Raw genomic sequence first — 22,969 nt, 5'->3', positions numbered from 1 at the left:
CCTCCCCCCCTCTTTTTGAACTGTGAGCCGCCCTGAGTCCCCCCAGGGAAAAGGGCGGCATACAAATAAAGGGAAAATGAAAAAAAATATCAAATAAAATCTCATCAAAAACAACTGTTGAACATTTTGTTTTGTTTTAGAAACAAAATGATTCTTTTAACTACATTTTAATTAACTCAATAAACTTGTTTTTAATTCTTCATTAGCTTCATAGACCAAGATAGATTAGTAGAAAACTATGATATAAATGCCAAACCATTTGTTTTTATTTCATTTTCAGTCCTGGCTGTATTTTATCTTCCCTTCTGTTCAGTTGTGTTCAATTCATGGAAACTGCCTGGACAAGTCCCTGCAGTAAGGTTTTTCAGGTTTGCCATTACCTCATTCCTATGGCTGAGAGAAAGGAACTGGCCCATGTTCCGCCTAATACCTAAGGCACAATTAGCACCCATAGTCTCCCAGTTTCTAACCTGATGCGTTAACCACTATATCAAACTGGTTCTCTCTGGAGGTATATTGAATCTTTCTTATTTTATTGCTTTAACTTTAATTTTGAGTTTGACTGTATTTCTTGTATTAAAACAAATATGATCACTTTAGAATTAGTTCTCTGAAATAAGATGATAAAATATGGGGGAGAAATAGGAATGATGTGCTCCAGTAACAGAATAACAGATAAATTAAAGAATTACAAAAATATGTTTTTAAAAAGGTTAAATAAATGATGAAAACATATATTGGTTTTTGACATATTTATACAGACATACATAAATTTATAACAAGACATCAGGATATTTAAAATAACACAAAGAAACATCTAAGAATACTGACCTGATAATTCACAGCCAAGAAGTTCCATTCGCAAAGTACAATGCCTTCTACAGACTTGAGGATACAATCGTATATACTGAGATTTTATTGGCGGGGTGAAAGAATTTGCATAAGGTGTATTATTATCCACATTTCCATGGAAAACCTGCAACAGCACATAATTGGTTTTAGTTACAAACAAATGTTGATATTTATCTATATTATTTTCTTTATCTATATTATCTATTATTTGCAACTATATTAGATAAAAAATAAAAATGCAGTTTGCCCCATTTCAGAGCTTCCTCAAAGAGCCAGGTTTTTAGGGACTTCCTAAAGATCAATAGGATTATGACTCTACAATCCTCAGGCAGAATGCAAACCCAAAGGCCAGATGAGAGGACAGAGAAGAGGACATTGCCATGGTGAGATGTCAGACATGGTTTTGTTGATGGGACTTGGAACATGTCAATCTTGTCAAATCATATAGGATGGATAAAAGTAATTGGAGACAGGTGATCACATAGATATTCTGTCCCTATGTCATCAAGGGAGAGACAGTTTGGTATAGTAGTTAGAAACAGGAAGACTATGAGTCCTAGTCGTGCCTTAGGCATGAAGTCAGCTGGTTTACTATGGACCACTCAATATCTCTTAGTCTGAACAATTCAATGGCAAGCCACTTAGAGGTATCACATATATTAGGGTTTTACAAATTCTTCAGAAGAAATACTTTGGAATGTTTAGCAATGTACTAAGCAGCTCTTTTTGAAGTGCTTTCTGTACAGTTTTGTTCACCCCCAACTCACTTAGCTTCTTTAGATGTTGCTCCCAGGTCTACATCCACATCTACATACATTTCTCTTTCAGACTACCTTTGGATATATGCAGGAACACAACAGAAGTCACATCTAAAGCTACTATGTATGCCAGAAGAATTTGTAGTTGCTTCATGTGGTTCTTTTCTCTTCCAGATTTGTTAAAATATCGCTTTTAAAGAATTTGCCAGGTTCTACTAGGTGTTTGATTTAGAACGCAGATCTGTGACCAAGACTTTCCATTATTATTCTTGTATCCAACTATTTTTACTAATTGCTACCAATGAAATTATATTAAATAAAAGTACCATTACTTAATTTGACAATGTTTAGTAATAAACTATATGACAAAAATGGTTAGCAACCAAAAGACATATACTAGTATGCTTTCAACACTGTCTTTTCCTTGTCTCTTACCAAAGAGCTCTCTACATTATTCTCATACTAGTTTACCAGACCATGTCTCTCAATAGTATTTGTTAGGTGTAGGATCAGGCAATATCAACCACTAATATCCAATCTCTTTGCCATACTAGAAATATATATGAAGTTTTTGGGAAAAGACAGACCACTATTTCTTACTGTAACTATACTTTTTCTCCATGCTTGTATATGTGTGTATGTCGAGCCTTGCTTTCCCTAGCTTGATACACTTACTTACATTATGTTTTACTAAATAAAACACTATTTAGATGCAAAGTGGAAGCTTTATTATCTTTTGCACAATCACTGGACAAGCAGTTTTGGGCCCACATTCCATAGCAACAGCCATGTGGTAGGACAGCCGGTAGGTGTCAGTATTCTATAAAAATATATGTGGGGCAATACAGGGAATGGCTGGAATATCTATTTTTTTACTTCCTGTATCCTACCCTACTTGTGTGCTTCTATGCATGTTTCAAGTCTTGGCTATCCACCAAGGTTGTTGTGCCTGTCTAAATTCCTTTTACCAAGACAAATGAACTTAAAGTCTACCTGTTTGGATTGTTTAATTAATTGCTGCCTTATAGAATCTGTTCATAGCAATAGCTTTAAAACAATTATATCGTTTGACTCTGTGTATAGTTGCAATTTCAACCTTCAAATAACCTTATGTTTAATAATATTTTTTAATATACTGTTCTCTGTTCTTGCTTCAGGACAGGAATAGATGACACTGTATTCCTCTTTTGCTCTTAAGAGTGAAATACAATTGAGCATACTTCATATAGGTCAAGTTACATTTTAAATGCATTCTTACTTTTACAATCAGTTTATTCAGTTTTTAAAAATATTCTTTATTTTCAAGGATAAACCATTTGTCAACACAATTAAGACAGAATTGCTACAGCACTATGAATTTATAAGGGGAATATCCATGATACCTATTAGTTCCTTTAGAAATATTTGAGCCATTTGAACATTGCTAAGTTTTACACAAGTGTTTGGCAAGCACTAGGAGCAGGTACATACATAGGAACAGTTTATGTAGTGTACATATGTACTTCAAGAAGAAATCAGGCAACCAGAACTAATTAGAGCTGTGATTTAAAATTTAGCAGGTACAAAATAGCAACTTGAATTTATTTTAAAACATCATGTTTTTATAATTAATTTGCATCCAATCACTTTTAACTCTTCTATTTCCTTATTACTTGATTATAAATAAGCCCTGTTTTCTGCGTATTGCCCATCAAATGTGGCTGAACATGTTTGTGGGTGCTTGACCTGATCCTGCAAGCTGAGGGATGTATATATTTTTTAAAAAGTAATTATTAATTATTACTCAATTAATTAATTAATTAATATTAATTATTAATCAATTACTGTATATACTCGAGTATAAGCCTAGTTTTTCAGCCCACTTTTTGGGCTGAAAAAAGCCGCCTCGGCTTATACTCGAGTCAGTGAAAAATTTGCCCGAAATGGAGGAGAAAAAGGGGCGGGGCCATGCCGCTGGGTGACACTCGTGAATGGCCCAGTGCCCCTGTGAGTTTCCCCTCCCTCTGTGTCAGTTTGCCGCGCAGCGCGCACCGCACCATCCCCCCTCCTCACGTTCTAATGTAATGCAGGGCTGTCTTACGATTCCCCTTCCTCCCCCTCCTGCCGCTCTGCAACGATGTCCCACCTCCTCCTTGTTATGGCAAGCAGCCACATAGCGATGTCCCACCTCCTCTGGTACAGTGATCCAATGATAGGAATCACTGTGCCGTGTGTCATAGGAGGCGGGACATCGCTCCCGCGGCTGCACGGGACATCATCATCACAGCGGGACATCAGCATCATGAGGTGAGTGAAGTATTTCATTGGATACACCGCTAGTTTACTGTTTTTCTTTGAAATAAATATTCAAAAACATTATTGGTATCTATTTTTATTTTTGAAATTTAGCGGTAGCTGCTGCATTTCCCACCCTAGGCTTATACTCGAGTCAATAACTTTTCCAGTTTTTTGTGGTAAAATTAGGTGCCTCGGCTTATATTCGGGTCGGCCTATACTCGAGTATATACGGTAATATCCTGCCTTCTCATCTTGAAATCTTGTAAGTCACACATGAGATGAAACAAAAATATTACAGATTTTTCTCCAACAGCCCCCACCCTATGAGCCTTGCTTCTTATCCTGCCCTCAGGTGCTTTGGAGAATAGCTTGACTCCCTCTTCTTTGTGGCAACCCCTGAGATATTGGAACACTACTATCATGTCACCCCCGTTCCTTCTTTTCATTAAACTAGACATACCCAGTTCTTGCAACTGTTCCTCATATGTTTTAGCCTCCAGTCTCCTAATTATTTTTTTCCTCATCTTTTTTACATGGCGAAGATGTATAGGCTTGAGTTTGAGTGTGATTTTGTTATTTTTATTTCTTTCGGTATGCACTGACTAGATTCCATTGGTTGTTATTTGTACTGGATAATTATGGTAATACATTGTGAGCTGCCCACAATCAGAGTCAGGTAATATTCAAATTGAACAACAATTCAATTATATTACCCTGTTTTCCTGAAAATAAGACCTCCCTGAATAATAAGCCCAATCGGCGCTTTTGAACACATGCACAAAAATAAGCCATGCCCTGAAAATAAGCCATTCCCAAAATATTGCAATACAGCAGCAGCTATGAGGTGACCACGCTCGCCACCTCCTGCACCTCAAAAATAATAAGATCCCCCTGAATATAAGGTCAAGTGCTTATTTCGTGGGTCAAAAGAAAATGAGACCATGTCTTATTTTCGGGGAAACATGATATATAATATTACTTTTATATTCATTAAATTGACTTACCATATCTTCAGTAGTGCCTTTCACTTTGTATGTGCTCCATAATTTACCGTCATTGCTATATGCAATTTTGTATGATTTAATGTATTCTGGGCTTCCAATTCTCTTGGCACCTTGTGTGATAACTCCAGTGATTCTCATTTTTCGCTGTAGGTTTATCTGAAATTATAATCAGGCATCACCAATGAAATAATCAGCATTGTATTTCATTTAGCTGTTGCTATTGCTCATATAAATAAAATGTATGGCTTGTCTAACACCAAATTTTCCTATGTCCAAGGCTTCATTTAAACTGAAGTTCAACCAACCCATTTGTGACACTCAGTTAATTTACGAGAATGTTACATGCTAAAGAACAATCATTTCTTCTAGCATGTTTTCCATTCTCCTGTGCATATTCCTATGAACACAAGGATAATACAGAACAAAGTCAAGTTCACAGCTTGGAGAATATATCTAACATTGCTTGAAGCCTGATTTGTGTGATAATTTCCACTGCCATATTAGAATCCATTCTAACTACAGTCTAAGAAACAATTAAACACTTTTTTTAAAAAAAAAAACCCCTATAATTAACTGTTAAGATACAAAGAGTTAAATCTTTCTTTCTAAGTAATAAATGCACGTTTTAGTCCTGCAAGTTTGTGCATTAACCTATCTATCTTTTTGATTAGCAGAACAACTGTTCTGTGAAATGTTCCAGTATGAAAACTTCATCTGACAATGTTTACATATTTTCTTAATAAACCCAATGACTTTTCAATCACTAATAAGATAACTTTGAAATCAGTGAAAATGTCTCTATTGAAGGAATCTTGTTTAAGTAAAAAAACAACCACCTTTAATATATATTAATATTCTTTCCAGGTTTTTTTCCCCAAAATGATACAGTATAAGTATGGTTGATCATGTACAGATATTCAGTAGACCAATAATTCTGCTTGGGATTGTATTTTGGAACAACTAGTCAGTGGAAGTAAAATAATTACTAGATTTGTAGAATAAAAAGATGAATATGCATACACACTGGTTAATTAAAAATACTATTATAAATGATGTTATATTTGTCTGGTGAAGTGAAAAGAACATTCATAATGTATATTTCATATTGACCAATATTTATGGTATGTTTGATTTATGATTCCCAAGAAAAGAATATATTAGTTTGTTAGTTAAACAAAGCATTTTAAAATATAAGCTGAAATTTATTTACTGCCAGGATTAAATTAGCTAACCTTTACACCTGTCTTAATGAAAAAGACAATTCTGCTCATATATTTTTAATGAGGATTTAATAAGGATTTCAAATAGGATTTATATTTCAATTGTAATTGTTTTAATCTTCTCTGCCTACATCTGATTTACATAAAGTTAATAGAAAATGTAGGCAACTGACATACCCTAATCAATAAACAATAATTTCTGACTAGATTTAGTATTAATTTACTGCAATATATAAGGGAATGACATTACTGTACAAATCATATGGGGGTGGAACTTGGAAGAGCTGCTTAATGAATCCACGAGTTCATTTCTCAAAAATGTCAAAATGTTCTTCATATAAAATAAGCATTTGAATGTGGAAAATAATAATTTTGGAATATCATAACAGGAAATCAAAGAAAATAGAGATAGGAAAAAGTGGGAATAGCAAAAGATCGCTTTGGTCTGTTTATTTATTTTAATAAAGTGTAAGATACAGAATACTTTTGCATCTCTCTGAATACATGAAAGGATTAAGTCTTACAGTATTAAAGAAATTGTGATTTGGCTAAGACTTTATGTAGCTTACAGTTGTTTATGGAATAAAGGCTAGATAGGCATTAAGCAAACAGATTTCAGTTCATTCAGTGGAAGTTTTCTTTCCTCTTTTTTTCTTGGCAAACTTGATAATAAAACTATGCAAGACTGTAGACTAGAATTTCATTTCCCTGACAAATGTCCATATACAGTATATAAAAAAGCTGATGGATAAAATTCAATTGTTCAGTTAGTTCTATTGATTAAAAAATGATAGGAGGACCCAAAAATATTTACATCTCTGGCCTTATTGAAATAAATGGGGTTTGCATCAGAGTCCAATTCCAAGTGAACTAATTCGCTGCTGTCTGTATTAACTATGCATTTGATTTATTATTTATTTATTTATTAACATCTTTATAATTGTATAATTTCTTTATAATTTAGTTAAATTTCTCCTTTAAATTTAGAATAAAGTACTCAAATAAACTAAGGGTGAGTCTATTCACTGTTAAGATATTCCCACTAAAGTAGGTATATAATATATAATATTCCAATATATATATATATATATATATATATATATATATATATATATATATATATATATATATATATATATATATATATATATATAAATTATGTTGCATTATATTTCAATTTCTAACCTAAATAACTAGAAATTACAATCACCTGGGTGTAAATTATTGAAAATAATTAAATAGATAGATGTATAACTTGAAAGTAAAGCTATGGGTATCATGAAAATCAGGCCAAAAATTCAGGTGAGAACTTGATTGACTATAGCCATCCTATTTGGTACATGATACATGGAAGTGTGCACCATCAAAATAACAACAACAAACCACTTAAAGCAAAATATGAAAACACAACGCCCCCCCAAATCCCCAACAAAAATTGGGTTCAATCACCGAAGTGCCAGGAAAAAAATCCTTATTCAGCAGGTCATACCAATCCCAGACCAAATTTCTGGGAGGGAAAATAAGGTGCTTAATGCCTTCCACAAGGGAGGCAGTGTCAGAGAAAGGCACAATTCTTTGTATTTGGCAGGCCTTCTGGGATTCTTTCTCAATTTTTACCTTTGATCTTCACTTAAACCTTGTTTACAAAAATGAAGATTTCTTTGGAAGCAACACTCAGGATATAAACTCCAAGAAAAGAAGAAGCAGAAGCTCTGATATGTGCATATTGGCACCTATCTTATATCACGAGTTAGGACTTGAATCATTTTCAGGTCAAAAGACACTGCTGCCATTAGAAATCTCCTACCAGCCAAGGAAAGGCAAGAAATCATTTGAAAAGCAATTATTTCCACATATTTATAAGAAAGCCAAATCAGTACCACAAAGTTTTAATCTAATAAATTTGTGAAAGTGTTATTAATCCATTGAATGCAGAATACATGTTTTGTTTTAATAATTCAATTGATTTTTTAAAATGCAAAAAGTTATCTCTTTTTATTTAAATAATTAAATTCCTACTTGCATTATTAGAATTGTTGAAGCAATGAAGTCAAAGCAAGCATTTTCAGTAATTTATATTTTCCCGGGTTTGCTAAACAAAGGTTGATATATACAATTTGAAACAAAAATTGATCTCCCATTTTAAACATTGCCCAGTGTAACTCAACATTTGAATTTCAATCCTTAGCTTTTTGAAGCAGGAAAGAATCATCCAATCTACTTTGAGAGATGGCTCTGATGTTCTAGAACAGGGGTGTCAAACTCACATCATCACATGATGTAACCCTTTGCTAAACTGGGGGTGGACATGGCCAGCACAGGACACATCCAGACCAAAAGCCATGAATTTGATACCCCTGTTCTAGAAGAAACATGTGTTGGTTCTTGGATCCAATTTGTGCAATAAAGAAAACAGAGCAACATTTTCTCTGATGACTATCTTTTCTAGTGATAATGACCTAATATTTCCCAAACCAGATTGTGTGTCTATGCTTTGTTTATCATCATAGATTTTATGTACTGCCTATGTGTCTTTGTACACATAAATTAGATATAGTGTTTCTCAAACTCCCACTAAATTTCAGTGATTGCAGTTTTATTGAGAAACATCCTCCTCTCCCCTTGGTAATTCTTGTGATCCATTCAAGGTGCTATGATGGGCAGCTTATGGCAGTCTAATCACAAACATCACAAACGAAGACTGAAAATGTATTGAGGATTTTGAATAATGACATGTATTTAAATCATCTGCTCTGTTTCCTATAGATGACAAAATCCCACAATAAACCAATCTAACTTTAACTTTAGACTTTGTCTGTTTTCAGACCATAGTCCCATTACATTTCTTGGTATTTTATAAAACAATGTTTTCTTATTTCAAAAGCTTAACAAATAAAGTAACTAGTTGCAGGAAAATAATGATCACTGTTACATATTAACTGCTTCTTTCAGATCAATGAAAGAGATGAAGATAAACAATTTCACATAAAAATGTAAATGTGTTTCTAGTGAAATATAATTATCAGTGATAACTATGGGGAAGACAAAAACATTCAAGATGGAGACTTTAACTGGGTAACTAATGCTTTTACTTTTCTATGTGAATTTTAACCCATTCCTAACTGTGGATGTCCTGACAATCACTACATGTTACTATCAAATGCTTCTTTCTGTCCATCCGAAATAGATTGGAAGACAAAAGAAAATAATTTATGATCTTTAATTTTAAATGGGGCATGGGAGGAGAGGAAAAAGCAATGAGGTTGGTTAGTAGGGAGGGAAGCTAACCTTAAATTGGCTATTTCTGGCAGGCAAATCAACAATAATTGTAAGCCCTCCAGAGTCATTTCAAAATCAGTCAGAGGAAAATAAATGTTATAAATTAATAAATAATATAAAAATAGATAAGCAGGAATTTTTAAGCTAGAACTGCAGCAAAGTGATAAAATAAGGCAAATGCCTTTTAATTTACATTATATAAATCTCAGTAAACTGCAGATATTCTGTAGAAGGGACAAATGATGAAATGTGCCTCATAGGATTAATCCTTTGACTGTATAATGCATGTTACTGTTTTAATAGTTCATCTGAGTTTTAAAAAGGCTCTCTCCTTTTATTTAATTAATTCAATTCTTACTGGTATTATTAGAACTGTTGAAGCAATGGAATCAAAGCAATCATTGCTAGTAATTTAAATTTTTCCAGGTTCTCTTCAAACATTGACCTTGAGCTAGTCCTTTTATCTCAGTCCTAGGAAAGGGGCAATGGCAAATCACTTCTGAAAAATTATGCCAAGAAACCTGCAGACTTGTCTCTGAGAATTGGATATGAGAGAACATGAAAAACTGTCTGTCTGTCTTTCTGTCTGTCTGTCTGTCTGTCTGCCTCCCTGCCTAAGTTCCTATTTACTCTAGCTCCTTACATCATAACCTGGCAATAATATAACATAATTCTAAAATGTGTGTCCTCAAAGGAATACTTAACTTTAAAGGAAAGAAAACTTGTCTTCCTATCCACAAATGCTGAGTTTAACATTAGAGCTACACTGGCAGTCACACAGATTATTCAAATCTGATTTGTAATTTGGACCCTGGGATTTATGACTCTCAGGAAACCTGTTAGTCTGATGACCAATTTATTTTGGCAACCAGTAGATACCTGAAATTAGAAGTTCAAAATTCAAACGAAACCTTAAACACTAAAACCATTCTGTCTAAATACAGGACATTAACAGAGTTTTGACTGTGATATACTGTAAGTATAAAAAAAGGTAGATCTTCTTTCCTTCTATCTCAGTAATGAAACAAAACTGCAACTGAGCAGCTAGTAGCTGTGATTCTTTACCTTTCATTTCAGTTATCTTGTTCAGCTTTTTCTACAGCAGGAGCAATTAAATATAGAACCATGCTGTTGCATCAGCACCATCTGGTCCTCAAGTCTGGTCCCATTCCAGTCATTCTGCTTTTGGAGGACGTTTGGCTAAAACATTAACTGTAAATTGCTCCTATTTTCTTTCTTCAAATTTCAGCTTTCCTTTTCGGGGTTAGATCTCACTTTTTACATGGAGACAGTATTTGAATAATATGTCAAATGTTGCAACTGAGATGAAATACTTCCAACTGTGTTGATTAATTCTCTTTCTCCTGGAATTTCTAAAGAGTTCATATGCTCGTATATGTGCTGCATGTATGTGCAAGAGACAAAGATCACTCTAATTTTTACAGTCATGGAAAATAGATCAATGCCTACTATACTTACATTCTATCACTATCAAAGAAAAGGATAAATAAATGATGATTTATGAATAACAACATCATCACAACAACAGCAGAGTTGGAAGGGACTTTGAGGTCTTCCAGTCTAACCCTCTGCTCAGGCAGGAAATTGTATATCCTTTCAGACAAATGGATGTCCAATCTCTCCTTAAAACATCCAGGGTTGGAGCACCCACAACTTCTGGAAACAGCCCCTGAGATATTGGAACACTGCTATCATGTTATCACTAGTCTTTCTTCATACCCAATTCCTGCAACCACTCTTCATATCTGGATCCAGTCCCTAATCATCTTTGTTGCTCTTTGTTGCTCTCTGTACTCTTTCTAGAGTCTCAACATCATTTTTACATTGTGGTGACCAAAACTGGGTGCAATATTCCAAATGTGGTTTTACCAAGATATTACAAAGCAGTATTAAACTTCATGTGATATTGATTCTATCTCTCTGTTAATACAGCCTAGGACTGCATTGGTTTTTTGGCAGCTATAGTACACTGCTGGCTGATATTTAAGTGATTCTCCATTAGGACTCCAAGATCCCTCTCATAGTTACTATACTTGTGCATACTATACTATACTTGTGCATTTGGTTTTTCTTGCCTAAATGTAGAACCTTGCTTTTTTTCATCACTGAGTTTCATTTTGTTAAATAGCGCCCCGTGTTCAAGTCTGTCAAGATCTTTCTGCATATTAAGTCTATCTTCTGGATTGTTGGCTATTCCTGCCAGCTTTGTGTCATCTGCAACTTTGATGAGTTTCCCATCTAGTCCTTCATCTGAATCAGGGGTGTCAAACTCGCAGCGTCACAGTGGTGTTACATGATGCATTGTGACTTTTCCCCCCTTCACTAAACTAGGTGTGAACGTGGCCAGTGTGTAATGCATCTGACCCCTAGGCCGTGAGTTTGACACCCCTGATCTAAATCATTGATGAAAATATTGAAAAGTACTGGCCTAAGACAGAGCCTTGGTATACCCCACTGCATACTTGTCTCCATGTAGATGCCACTCCACTGATTCATTGTTCTCACTGTCACAAAATTGGGTTGAGTTGAGTGGTCATATAAATAAAATAAATAACACCTCTAGGTATTTGCAGATTTAATGCTTGATTATCTTTTCCAGAATCTTCCCAGATATTGATGTCAGGCTGTTTTGTCTGTAATTTCCTGGATCCATGGTGAATATGGCTGGCTTACAAAATAAAATATGAAAATGAATCTATACTGTAAACCTAGATAAATTTTTATTTCTTTTTTAAAAAAAGATAGAATAAACAAACAAGAAGGAGAATAAAAAGAAATTGATGCAAAATATAACATCAATGAGTAGACAGAGAAGCAGTGTTCCAATGTTTGGGGCTCCCACAAATAAGAGGGGTCAACTTATTTTCCAAAGCATCAAAAAGCAAAACAAGAAATAATGAATAGAAAGTAACCAAAAAGAGAAGCAAACTAGAACTAAGGAGAAATTTCCTGACAATGAGAACAATCAAGCTGTGAGAACAATCAACAAGTTGAATGGCTTACTTTCAGGGGTTTTTAAGAAGAAACAGCCACTTGTCTGACATGTTATAGGATCTCCTGCCTGAGCAGGGGTTGGACTAGAAGACCTCCAAGGTCTCTTTCAACTCTGATAATGATGATGGTGATGATGGTGACGAGAAGGAGGGTAAAATTGCAAACATTATAAAGCTAAACTTAAAAATCATTGAATGGTATTTTTAGCAAAAAGGGAAAGGATTTTAAAGATCTCTCTATGCATCTCTGAACTAAATGACAATATTGTCATTATTTTATTATACAAAGATAAATTTCCTGCCAGAAAGAAGAGAGAGAGAAAGAGAAAATGAGAGGGCGAAAGAAAGAAGAAAATACCAGATATACTTTTTGTATCTATGATTTTATATTATTTTAGTACTACTGAACTTGCTAGATACTTCTTTAATAGAGACAGAAGTGTTCATCTTTGTGTAAAGCCTTTTTTGTCATTAGGGCAAGAAATAATAAGTGGAATTGGATCATCACAAAGATGATTCAAGTAAGAATGAACATATTTCAAAAGTCTCAGCATTTTTCTAGACATCAATTCATTTGGCTTTCATTGGGAACCCCCCCCCCCCCTTTTTTTTTTTTTTGCCTCTGAGAGTTTACAAAATTAGACTTACTGAAAATTAGCTTGGCTTGTTTCTTCTTATTAAGTTATTATTTTACTCCCAAAGGTAGTTGTTAAGAATTCTATTAATGGAGAGATATAAATTATTCAACAACTAGCATGTTTAGACAGCAGCCTCAGCGCAAAGCCCACATTCAGTTGTATGTTTTATGGCATTCCACAATAATTTAAAATACACTTAATATACAAATTATTGATGATTAGCCTAACTATGCTAAGAAAAAGGGGAAACATTAATTATTTTATTTCAAATAATAATTTTGCTATATAATTTACAATTTTAATTTTCCCTATTTGTATGCTAGGCATAAGGTGGGAAAACATGACTAAAAATGGTGACCAGAAAGAATGTTTACTTTTATTTTTTTTATCTGAAATAGCACAAGATTTAACTATTATAGACAGCCTCCTCTTTCCAAATAGGAAACATAGCATATATGGGCTATTCTGGGTACAAATTTATACTAATCCGTATGGTTTATAAAAGACCAATATTTAATGCAGGTGGAAAGTATGATTCCAAACATATTCATAAGGATTGTATATCTACTTTCAGGTGTTTTGAAACAATAATCTGTGGCAGCAATTTTTTTAAAAAACAATGTAATACTATTTCTTACATATGCAAAATGATAATATTCATGTACAAGAAGTAGTCAAACCAACGTGGACATAGTCCAATTTCTAACAGTACAGCATTTTTTAGAAGAAAATGTTACAAGTTGCTGGTGTATTTTTTTATACATTTAAAGATTGTATAGTTAGTAAATAGGCAACAGTAGTGTCACTGTAAAAGAGCTGCCTTCTCCATTAAAAATGATAGCGATGTCATGTACCAAAATTCATGCATGCCTATGTAAAGGACCACATATATTTTATGCATAGAAAACAACCCATTTTAGATAATATGCCCATTTTGAAAAAAAAAAAACTGCTTTGGCTCTAGGTAAAGAAACACCTTATAAAAAGGGGTATCTACCTTCACTCTAAAATAGGCAAATCTTTGTTTGTGATAAGTAATGCATTCCATTCCATTGATGATGATTGGTTAAATGAAAATATAATTTTTAAAATCATGCATTTTTTGAATAAACTATGAAAAAAGTTTGTTGGCAATATAACCAAACTGAAGGTACATCCCCCACTATCTGGTGGACATGCAAAAAGTTATAAAATACTGGGCTCTAGCATGTATTTGATCCAGAAGATTTTAAAAGTGAATGTAAATTGAAACAAAGATTTTTATTTTGAGTTTATTGGTCAAAGAAAGAGAACTATCTTATGGAAATTTGCTTTTATATACAACATCAGCAGTGAGACTTTTATATGTACAAAGGTGGAAGTATCTGCAAATACCTACAATGGAAGAACGAATGATAAAGCTGATAGAATTGATGGAAATGTCAAAATTGACAGCTTTGATTAAGGAGAAGACTGAGCAATTTATTTCCACTTGAAACCACTTTTGGATTTTTTTAAAATGAGAAACTACACAAATGTTAACTTTAGAGTAAAAAAATGATGCCAAATCTGGGTCAGTCATTGGGACCAAATATTTACTCTTCCAAGCTTTTGGATTCATGCTGAAGCCCATCCTCAGGAAACTTATCTCTATCAGAATGAGCTCTAACATGAGTCCAAAAGCTCAGAAGACTAAACCTCTGGTCCCAATGTCTAACCCAGATTGGATCTTGCGACATTATCCTGGGACATGTATATTTGCCTTCATGTGTAAAAGTTTAATGTATTTAAAAAATCTGTAACAAAGAAAGTCTGAAGTAATTATTTTTCTCCTTTCTTTACTTTCTTTTTCTTTTGGCACCTGTGTCTTCTTTCTTTATCTTTTTTCTTTCTTAATCTGTTATTTCTGGTCTTGAAAATCAATGAAGCTAATAACTAGATAAATTTCTAAACTATAGAACTTTATAAAAGGAGAAACAAAGAGATGTGGGTGTAGCGATCCTTTCAAAGCAACTGAAATAAACATTATTATTATTTTACTTTCTATTGATTGTCTGATGTGCCTCATTTCCAGCTTGGAATGAACCAAGAGAAATTGTTTTAATCCTGAGACTGGTGTAGAGATACTGTTTTTATACATGTTTTTATAGCTGTGGAAGGCTGCTGTAGGTGGTGTGATAACATGTAATGACATTTCATGTGGGAGGTAGCTTGGATTATGGCATGTTGCAGAACTGAACTTTTTTGAAAGCTGCATTAAGCCTATTTTAAATTTACATACCACTGGCAAAAAATATGTTGTTGATGCTTTGTTGCCAACTTGCAGTAATACTAGCTCAGGGGTTTCTATTTCTGGCCAGAACAAAAGAGGTTTTAGTTGCATGTCTCCTATGGACTAGAAATTGCTCATTTTGTTTATGGGAAAACATTAATAGCAAATGAAGTTTTGAGTAGGCTCACTAGCCAGAGAATGCTCAGTGGCTCAGAAATGGTTGGGGCAAACAAATGGATTGTTGGGAATCTGAACAAAATGAAATCAGGCTTTCTGATAGAAGCCCGTAATAAGTGAAGAAAAACTAGAACATTCTTTATAAAGGCTGTAATAAAACAATAATATTCCTCAAACAAGAGTCAAGAAAGGGCAATCTTGATAGGTTCCCTTTTCTCTCACTTTTTTGTGGTTTACTGGACTGAGCTCATGTTTTCTTTATGGCTTCTGTGTATTTTCTCCACAAAGCCCTTTTACATGAGGAAAGTAAAATAATTTGCGGATAGAAAAACATGTTTTGCATAAACAGCAGGGGTGGGTTCCTGCCAGTTCTAACCTCTTCTATAGAAGAGGTTCCACACATCTACAGTGCGGTTTAGAACCGGTTCCACCTCCCTCCCCCCCGCCCATCCGCATGCCATCAAGATGAAGAGCGAGAGAAGGAATTCTGGGAGTTGAAGTCCACAAGTCTTAAAGCTGTCAAGTTTGAACACCCCTGGGGTTTTTTCTAAAGCGTTAGGGGTGCAAGGGTCTTGTAACTTGACAGCTTTAAGACTTGCACACTTCAATGCCAGAGTTTCTGAGCCAACATTTTGGTTGCTAAGCAAGAGCGTTGTTAAGTGAGTTTCATCACATTTTACAAGTTGGCCATGCCCACCCAGTCACATGGCTGGCAAGCCACTCCCACCCGGACACCTGGCTGGAAAGCCACTCCCACAAAGCAGGCCCCACCAACAGAAGAGGTTTTTAAAAATTTTGAAACCCACCACTGATAAAGAGTATTTCATTTCTATACTTTTCTTCTGTCCCGAATGTGACTTTTGTGTGAGAATCTCTTTGAAGCCACCTTGAAAGTTTCCAGATATAACACGTAAAAATATACTGAATAAATACATAGCACATGAATTGAGATGTGTTAACAAATAATTAAATAGAAATGTTAATTAAAGGGACAAAAATAATGCTACTCTGCTTGAAATGCCAAATAGAGATGACTGTGATTTTACTCCCTTTGACCTGTCTTTAATTTTGATTTTTGATTTGTGTGTGTTCATTCTGTGGCTTATTTTTTGCACAATGTAAATATGAAAGGTCCTATACATATATGATTTTGTTTACTATAATTCTAATAGTACTGTCAAAGGAAACGTTAAGAATCTGAAGGCTTCAGCTGGAGAAACAAAAGAAGAAAAAAAGGCTAGCCCCATAAGCAGAGTCTCGGCAATACATGAGCCTTGTCCAAAGTTAATTATGAGTGTTAAACAAATATATCTATATCATCTATATCTATATCTATATCTATATCTATATCTATATCTATATCTATATCTATATCTATATCTATATCTATATCTATATCTATATCTATATCTATATCTATATCTATATCTATATCTATATCTATATCTATATCTATCTATCTATCTATCTATCTATCTATCTATATACATACATACATACATACATACATACATACATACATACATACATATATATATATATATATATATATATATATAAAATTTCCTTTGCTTAGAAAAAATGCAGGAGTATAGATCTCATTAAAATTGGAACCACTTTTTTTGGGAGCATCTTTTAGTGAGTCAAGCAGAGGGAAGATGAAACCCAATGAGTCTCAAGATAAAATCTGGCACTGCAATTAGATTTTTTCCTTCTTTTTCTTTTCAATTTGGTCTTCACTATTTACTTGAAAAAAATATCACAGTGCAGATGTATGTACCAGCAGCATTTGAGATTTTGGCTGAAACTACTTCTGTTATTTTTATCCTTGACATTTTCTGTAAACTTGCATATAATACTAGTGGATCATTGGCAGAATACGCAGAATTCTTATGACATGTCTAAAATTTATGGAATATCTAGATAAGTGTGAAATGCTAGCTAGTGAATTTTGGCAGTTGAAGTCCATATACAGGTAGTCACTGATTTACAGTCACAATTGGGTCCAAAATTTCTGTTGTTAAGCAAGACAGTTGTTAAATAACTTTTGCTACATTATACCTAATGTAGTTTTGCCCAAAGACAAAAACAAATGCCAAAACGTGCAAAAATATATATCACAAATTGAAATGGCAATAAATGTGTGCCAGTTGCTAAGTAGCCCAACCTCAATGATGTGACCAGGGGGCAGTGGCTGTCAGAACCTCAAAATCACATCATAAGTATCTTGGGGAGGGTGGAGGTTGCCATAACTTTGGACAGCCACCAAGTGAGACCTACCTATATTTAAAAACCTCTTTCTAAATTAAATTTTTAATTTTCCATTAGCGTTGAAAAACAATAGATAAATTACATGGGATCATTAGGCTAAGCAGTCAATTGCTATACTAAGCACAATATAGCCTTGGGGCTGTAAGCTTTAATCAGAAGTGAAGAAATATTAGCAATTGACTTGAGTTCTAGCAAATACAAAAATCACTTTCTCCAAAACAATACGATAGGTAATAGATATCACAGTGCCAGTCTGATGCCCTGCCCCTAATTGCTTGACCAAACAACACAAAACCACACAAGTACAAATAATAATAATAATATTTTTTTTAAAAACCCTGCAAACAAAAACCAAAACCAAATCAAAAACAAGGAATAGATATAACAATTTACAAGGAAAAAGGAAGGACAAAATTATGAGATCAATGTATACTTTCCCACAGTGAAGCCTAAGGGACCAAAAGATTTCTTCCTATGACTTCTATATCAATATCTGTAGTTTCAGGAGGGAAGCTTATTTTGTATCTTGTTATTTTGTTGGCTTTTTCTCTTAATGGAGCTTTTCCTATTCTGGCTAGGTAGAAAAACATTCTTATGTAGCAAAATCAGAACAAACTCAGACAAGATACTGGTATTCTGCAAAAGCGATCTTGGATATTAATCTTTTGGCGGGGGTTATAAATGCTCACACCAGCATTGTTCAGCACCCTCAGTTGCCAGCTTACACACAGTAAAGCCTCTAAAAAATCCACCCAAATGCAATTTATCCTTTTATTGGAAAACTACATTTTACTACCAGTCTCACCCAAGACCAAAAGTCACAGAACTAGCAATTCTTCCAAGATTTTTTGTAAATGGAAACCTAGACTTCCCATTGTCCAATTGACTTTCTGCTATATTATACTGCTAGTCAAAATATTAGGAAGATGAAATTAGAGAGATGAAGAAAGAAATCATTTTCAATTGCATGCTATTGTTCCTCTTACCTTAAACAGCTACTTGTTCAGTAAGAGGAAAATGGCATATAAGCACTGTAAATAAGTAATCTGATAGATATGAGTGTAGAAACGACCACTAGAATTAAAATTAACTGCATTGTTAATCTACTGTGTAATAAAAAGAATGATTCATCTTACCACAATGTGGAAAATTATGACTAGTTGATCTGTGTGACCATATTATTTGTGATCCAGATGTTAACTAATTAGATAACTTTAAGGTTCTGTTTTCCTTTCTTCTTTTTTAAATCATTAAGACTTCAAATATAAAGCTCATTTATTATAAAAAGCCAACTTTTTAACATGATAAAGCAAACTATTTTTGTATACAAGTATGGAATTTTCAGTAGTTATGTAATGTCAAAAGCTTTGGCTCAAAGCCACCAGAGAATCTTATTCCAATTTTGAACAAGCCAAAATTTACCAAAACAGTAAGAAATTCTATATATGATCTAGAAACTAAGGAAGTTGCTCAGAACTACTGAGTTAATTCACAACAATTTGTGAATTAACTCAATAGTTATTTCCTCTGCACCCAAAGCTATGCCCAACCATTATTCCTCTTGATAATACTGGCATTCCCTGCTTATATTGGTAGAATCTAGGGTGATGACTTATTTTCCTGCTTATAAAGGAAGAACAAAGTAAAGTGTCTTCCAGTTGGAAACCTGGGTCAAATAGTTGTTCTTCATCACCCACACTTGGAACAGTTGTTTATAGAGGTGTCATCGGTTTCATGGCTGGGTTTATATTAGGTGGATTATGTCCAAGAACAGTAATTGTTTCCATCACTTTGTGGTCCCTAGGTCAAACTTTTACTTCTAGGCACTGGGTTACGAAAAATAATTTAGGAAGTTTTAAAATATAATCCAGATATTTTAAGCATGTTGATATTACATAGTTTGCAGAGATATTTCATTTGTTACACCCTTATCTTTGGTATATGTCTTTGTAAAAAGCTAAAGGTCATATTAGATAAGGAATAATGAAAAAAGGGCAGGTAAGAGTTATATTGTGGAGATAAACAGAAAAATGTAATACAAAAACTCAGTGAGAAATATGATCGTATCTCAATAGTGGATATTAAAATAAGATAATATAAAATTATTTCACAACTGCGTTAAAGCAACATGTCTCAGTGCTTCTAATGAAGCAATAAGTGCTGAACATGGAAAATATTTTATTTATTTGTAAATCTATATAGACTACTTTAAACTTAGATATGAGTGAGCTTCTTTTTAATTTGCTTATAATGCTATGACTAGTGACCCATTAAATCACAAGCCAATTACAAGCTTGTAGTTCCAACTAATTAGATCCTGGCAATACACATTAGAATGGTAGCGTCAATATCCATCTCATTAGGAGAAGGCAGAAAAATAAATTACATATTTACTTGGTGTGCATCATGTACCTGAAAGTTTATAAAGGAAACTACAACTTATTACAAAAGGACTATTACATGTAAACTGAATCTTTTGCTAAATAAGCAACAGCGTAGAAAGAAAAAGAAAATAATATTTCTTTTTCTGTTAATAATTGTATAGTAAAAAAAATCTAGATATAGTTACATCTTGAAGACAATGAATGGAACTTGACTGGGTAACATAAATTACTTCAAAAACAGCTCAATGCAGGTCTACACCTCTATGAAAGCTGCACTGCTTACTAAACAATATTAGCAATAGAGGCTAGTAGTTTTCCACACACTATATTCCTTCTGTTACCTGAATCCATGGCCATCTGTCATTTTCTGCTGCAGTCCAAGCATTTATGAGACCTTTCTTGTTAAGTCGTGCATAGTAGGGATACCATTTCTGGAGCCCAAAAAGAGCCCGGTGGGTAGATGATGCAGTAATCTGTTGGTTAGAAATGATTCCTCCTTCTATTCCAATGGTCCAGAGCATTCTGTTTAGGAAGTTGGGGAGGGGACATTGAAAAAAAAAAAGGGGGGGGGAAAAGAAAACAAAATAAGAATTTTCAAAACTGAAGTCGTAGAATCATGGAATAGTTTTGAAGATGGAAGATATAAACAGATCCAACAGGGGGAAAAAATAGTCAAGATAGTGTTTTGAGTGCTATTTTCCAGAATATGAGTAAGCTTGAATTTTCATTGCAAAGCAACATAACACTAACAAATAAATAGGACAAGAATGGCAAATCCAATCTAAACGTCAGATTGATTCTGTGACTAAGCATAATAATAAGGCCTTCTGATTTACCAATAATTCAAAATTCTGCTTAGAGTTTATACAATATGTTTTGAAAGGTTTCCTGTTATCTTCCATTACAGAAAATACATAGAACGCATACAGAGAATTGTGTTCTAAACTGAATTTTCTTATAAAATCATTTTGTTATATATTTTATTATATAATGTGTGTATTTGTATATGTGTACATTCCTTCAATTTTATTGTATTTTGACCCTGGTTCTCTGAATACTATTCATTAATCAAAACCTAACCAGTTGGTTAGACTGTTATATTTTGTATTACAAGCTATAGTAATGATGTAGCAAATAACACAGTGTAGTCTGCTTTGTACAGTAATTGGGAAATAACTGTAAAAGCAAAACTTTGCAATGCAATTTTGCATGACACAGGTTCTAGAAATAGCTTTTTCAAATTATTCTATGCTTACTTTTTCTTACGTTTGCATATATTACAGAGAATATAAGTTCAGACTCAGGGGTGGGCAGGCACTACTGTCGGTTTACTCGTGGACACGCTGCGTGTGTGCGCTTTGTGCGCTTTGCACAGTGTAATAAAATTGTTTTGCACATGCACAGAAATGAAAAACAAGATGGCCAATTCGGGAGCATGGCAGGCCTAGGTCACTGCTGGTTCCAGCGACCCAGGTTGCCAAACCACTACAGGTAGGAATCCACCACTGTTCAGACTTCTTTTTATTATTTTTAAGTGTTGATTAAGACAAAAAATCTCGTAGAAAAGTTATTTACTTACTTTACTAATATAGACTTTTTTTTAGTATTAAATGATTTCTTGCTGAATTTATGGATCACTAGAATTGAAGCTAAGTGTCATCCAAAGGTTGATCAAAGCTGTTAAATCCAGCTTTTCCAAACCAGTGATCAATTAAATTAGCAAATGAGTACTTTATAGTTACATTAGGCATCAGATATTGAGGGCAATCACATTAAAGATAGTATTTGAGGGCAGATGTTTATATGGATTGTTGGCTGTACATGGTCATTAAATCTAAAATCCAGTTGCAATGAAATATTCAGAAAAAAATCTATAGACCTATTTCAATTGCTTAAGAAAACTGATTTCAGTCTAACAAACATTGCTTAAACTATATCACTTATAGATTAATCCAGTTACATCACCCTTTGACTTAGTAAACTATATCTACAATATCATACTGCCAAGTATTAGAAGGCATCTACTTAGCATAGAATATGCCTTCTAATACTTATTGATATTGTAAATGATATTGTAAATCCAATTATAATCCTGTAGATCAGTGGGGTCAAACTTGATTTCACTGAGGGCTATATCAGGATTGTGTTTGACCTTGGGGGACCGGAGTGTGCATGGCCACAATGGGTGTGGCGAGCTGAACATCACCTGTGGTGACCTGAGTCCTCGGCCAGCAAAAGTGGGCTCCTGAGCTCTTTTTTTGGTTGTGATGGCCTCATGCCAGTGAAAATAGAGCTTGGGAGGGCTGCATGCAGTCCCCCCAACCTCTGTTTTTGCTGGCAGAGGCACTGCAAGCCAGTCCTTCACTGTTTCCAGGGAGGCCCCGCGGGCCTTGAGCTTGACACCAATGCTGTAGATGAATTCACTGAAATCTGACCAGTGACTATTTTTATATTTGTGCAACAAACTATAATTTATTGCAAATAAATATGCACCAAAAGAGGTTCTGAGTGTACTCAGAAAAAGGAGAAACATTTCACTGTCCTTATGATAAACTTATATATGCAATTCAGGAAGCCACAGTGTGAACAGAACATGGCAAAAGACTGATTCCAGGTTAGCAAAGGAGTACAATAAAGTTATATATTCTTCCCTTATTTATTCAACCTATACGATAAATATATATTAAGGAAAATAACTGGATTTGGAAGAAGATAAGTATGCTTTTAAAGTTTGAGGAAGAAACATCAATAACCTGCAGTATGTTGATGACACTATAGCTGAAAATGCATGTTGATGATACTATCCTGATAGCCAAAAATGCAAAGGATCAGCAAGCCCTAATA

The 22,969-nt window shown here is 34.1% G+C and overlaps 1 protein-coding gene across 1 annotated transcript in view; it reads right to left on the bottom strand.

The window, feature by feature from the left end:
• The window catches only part of EDIL3 (EGF like repeats and discoidin domains 3), a 173,624-nt gene that overhangs the window by 67,764 nt on the left and 82,891 nt on the right, over positions 1-22,969 (bottom strand). Inside the window, 4 exon segments of the mRNA XM_032213867.1 lie at positions 832-976; positions 4,892-5,047; positions 20,467-20,633; positions 20,636-20,647. Coding sequence (XP_032069758.1) covers positions 832-976; positions 4,892-5,047; positions 20,467-20,633; positions 20,636-20,647 — 480 coding nt within the window.

Source organism: Thamnophis elegans, chromosome 3 (assembly GCF_009769535.1).
Source record: "Thamnophis elegans isolate rThaEle1 chromosome 3, rThaEle1.pri, whole genome shotgun sequence".
Lineage (NCBI taxonomy): Eukaryota > Metazoa > Chordata > Lepidosauria > Squamata > Colubridae > Thamnophis > Thamnophis elegans.
This window is presented reverse-complemented; position numbering and strand designations above follow the sequence as displayed.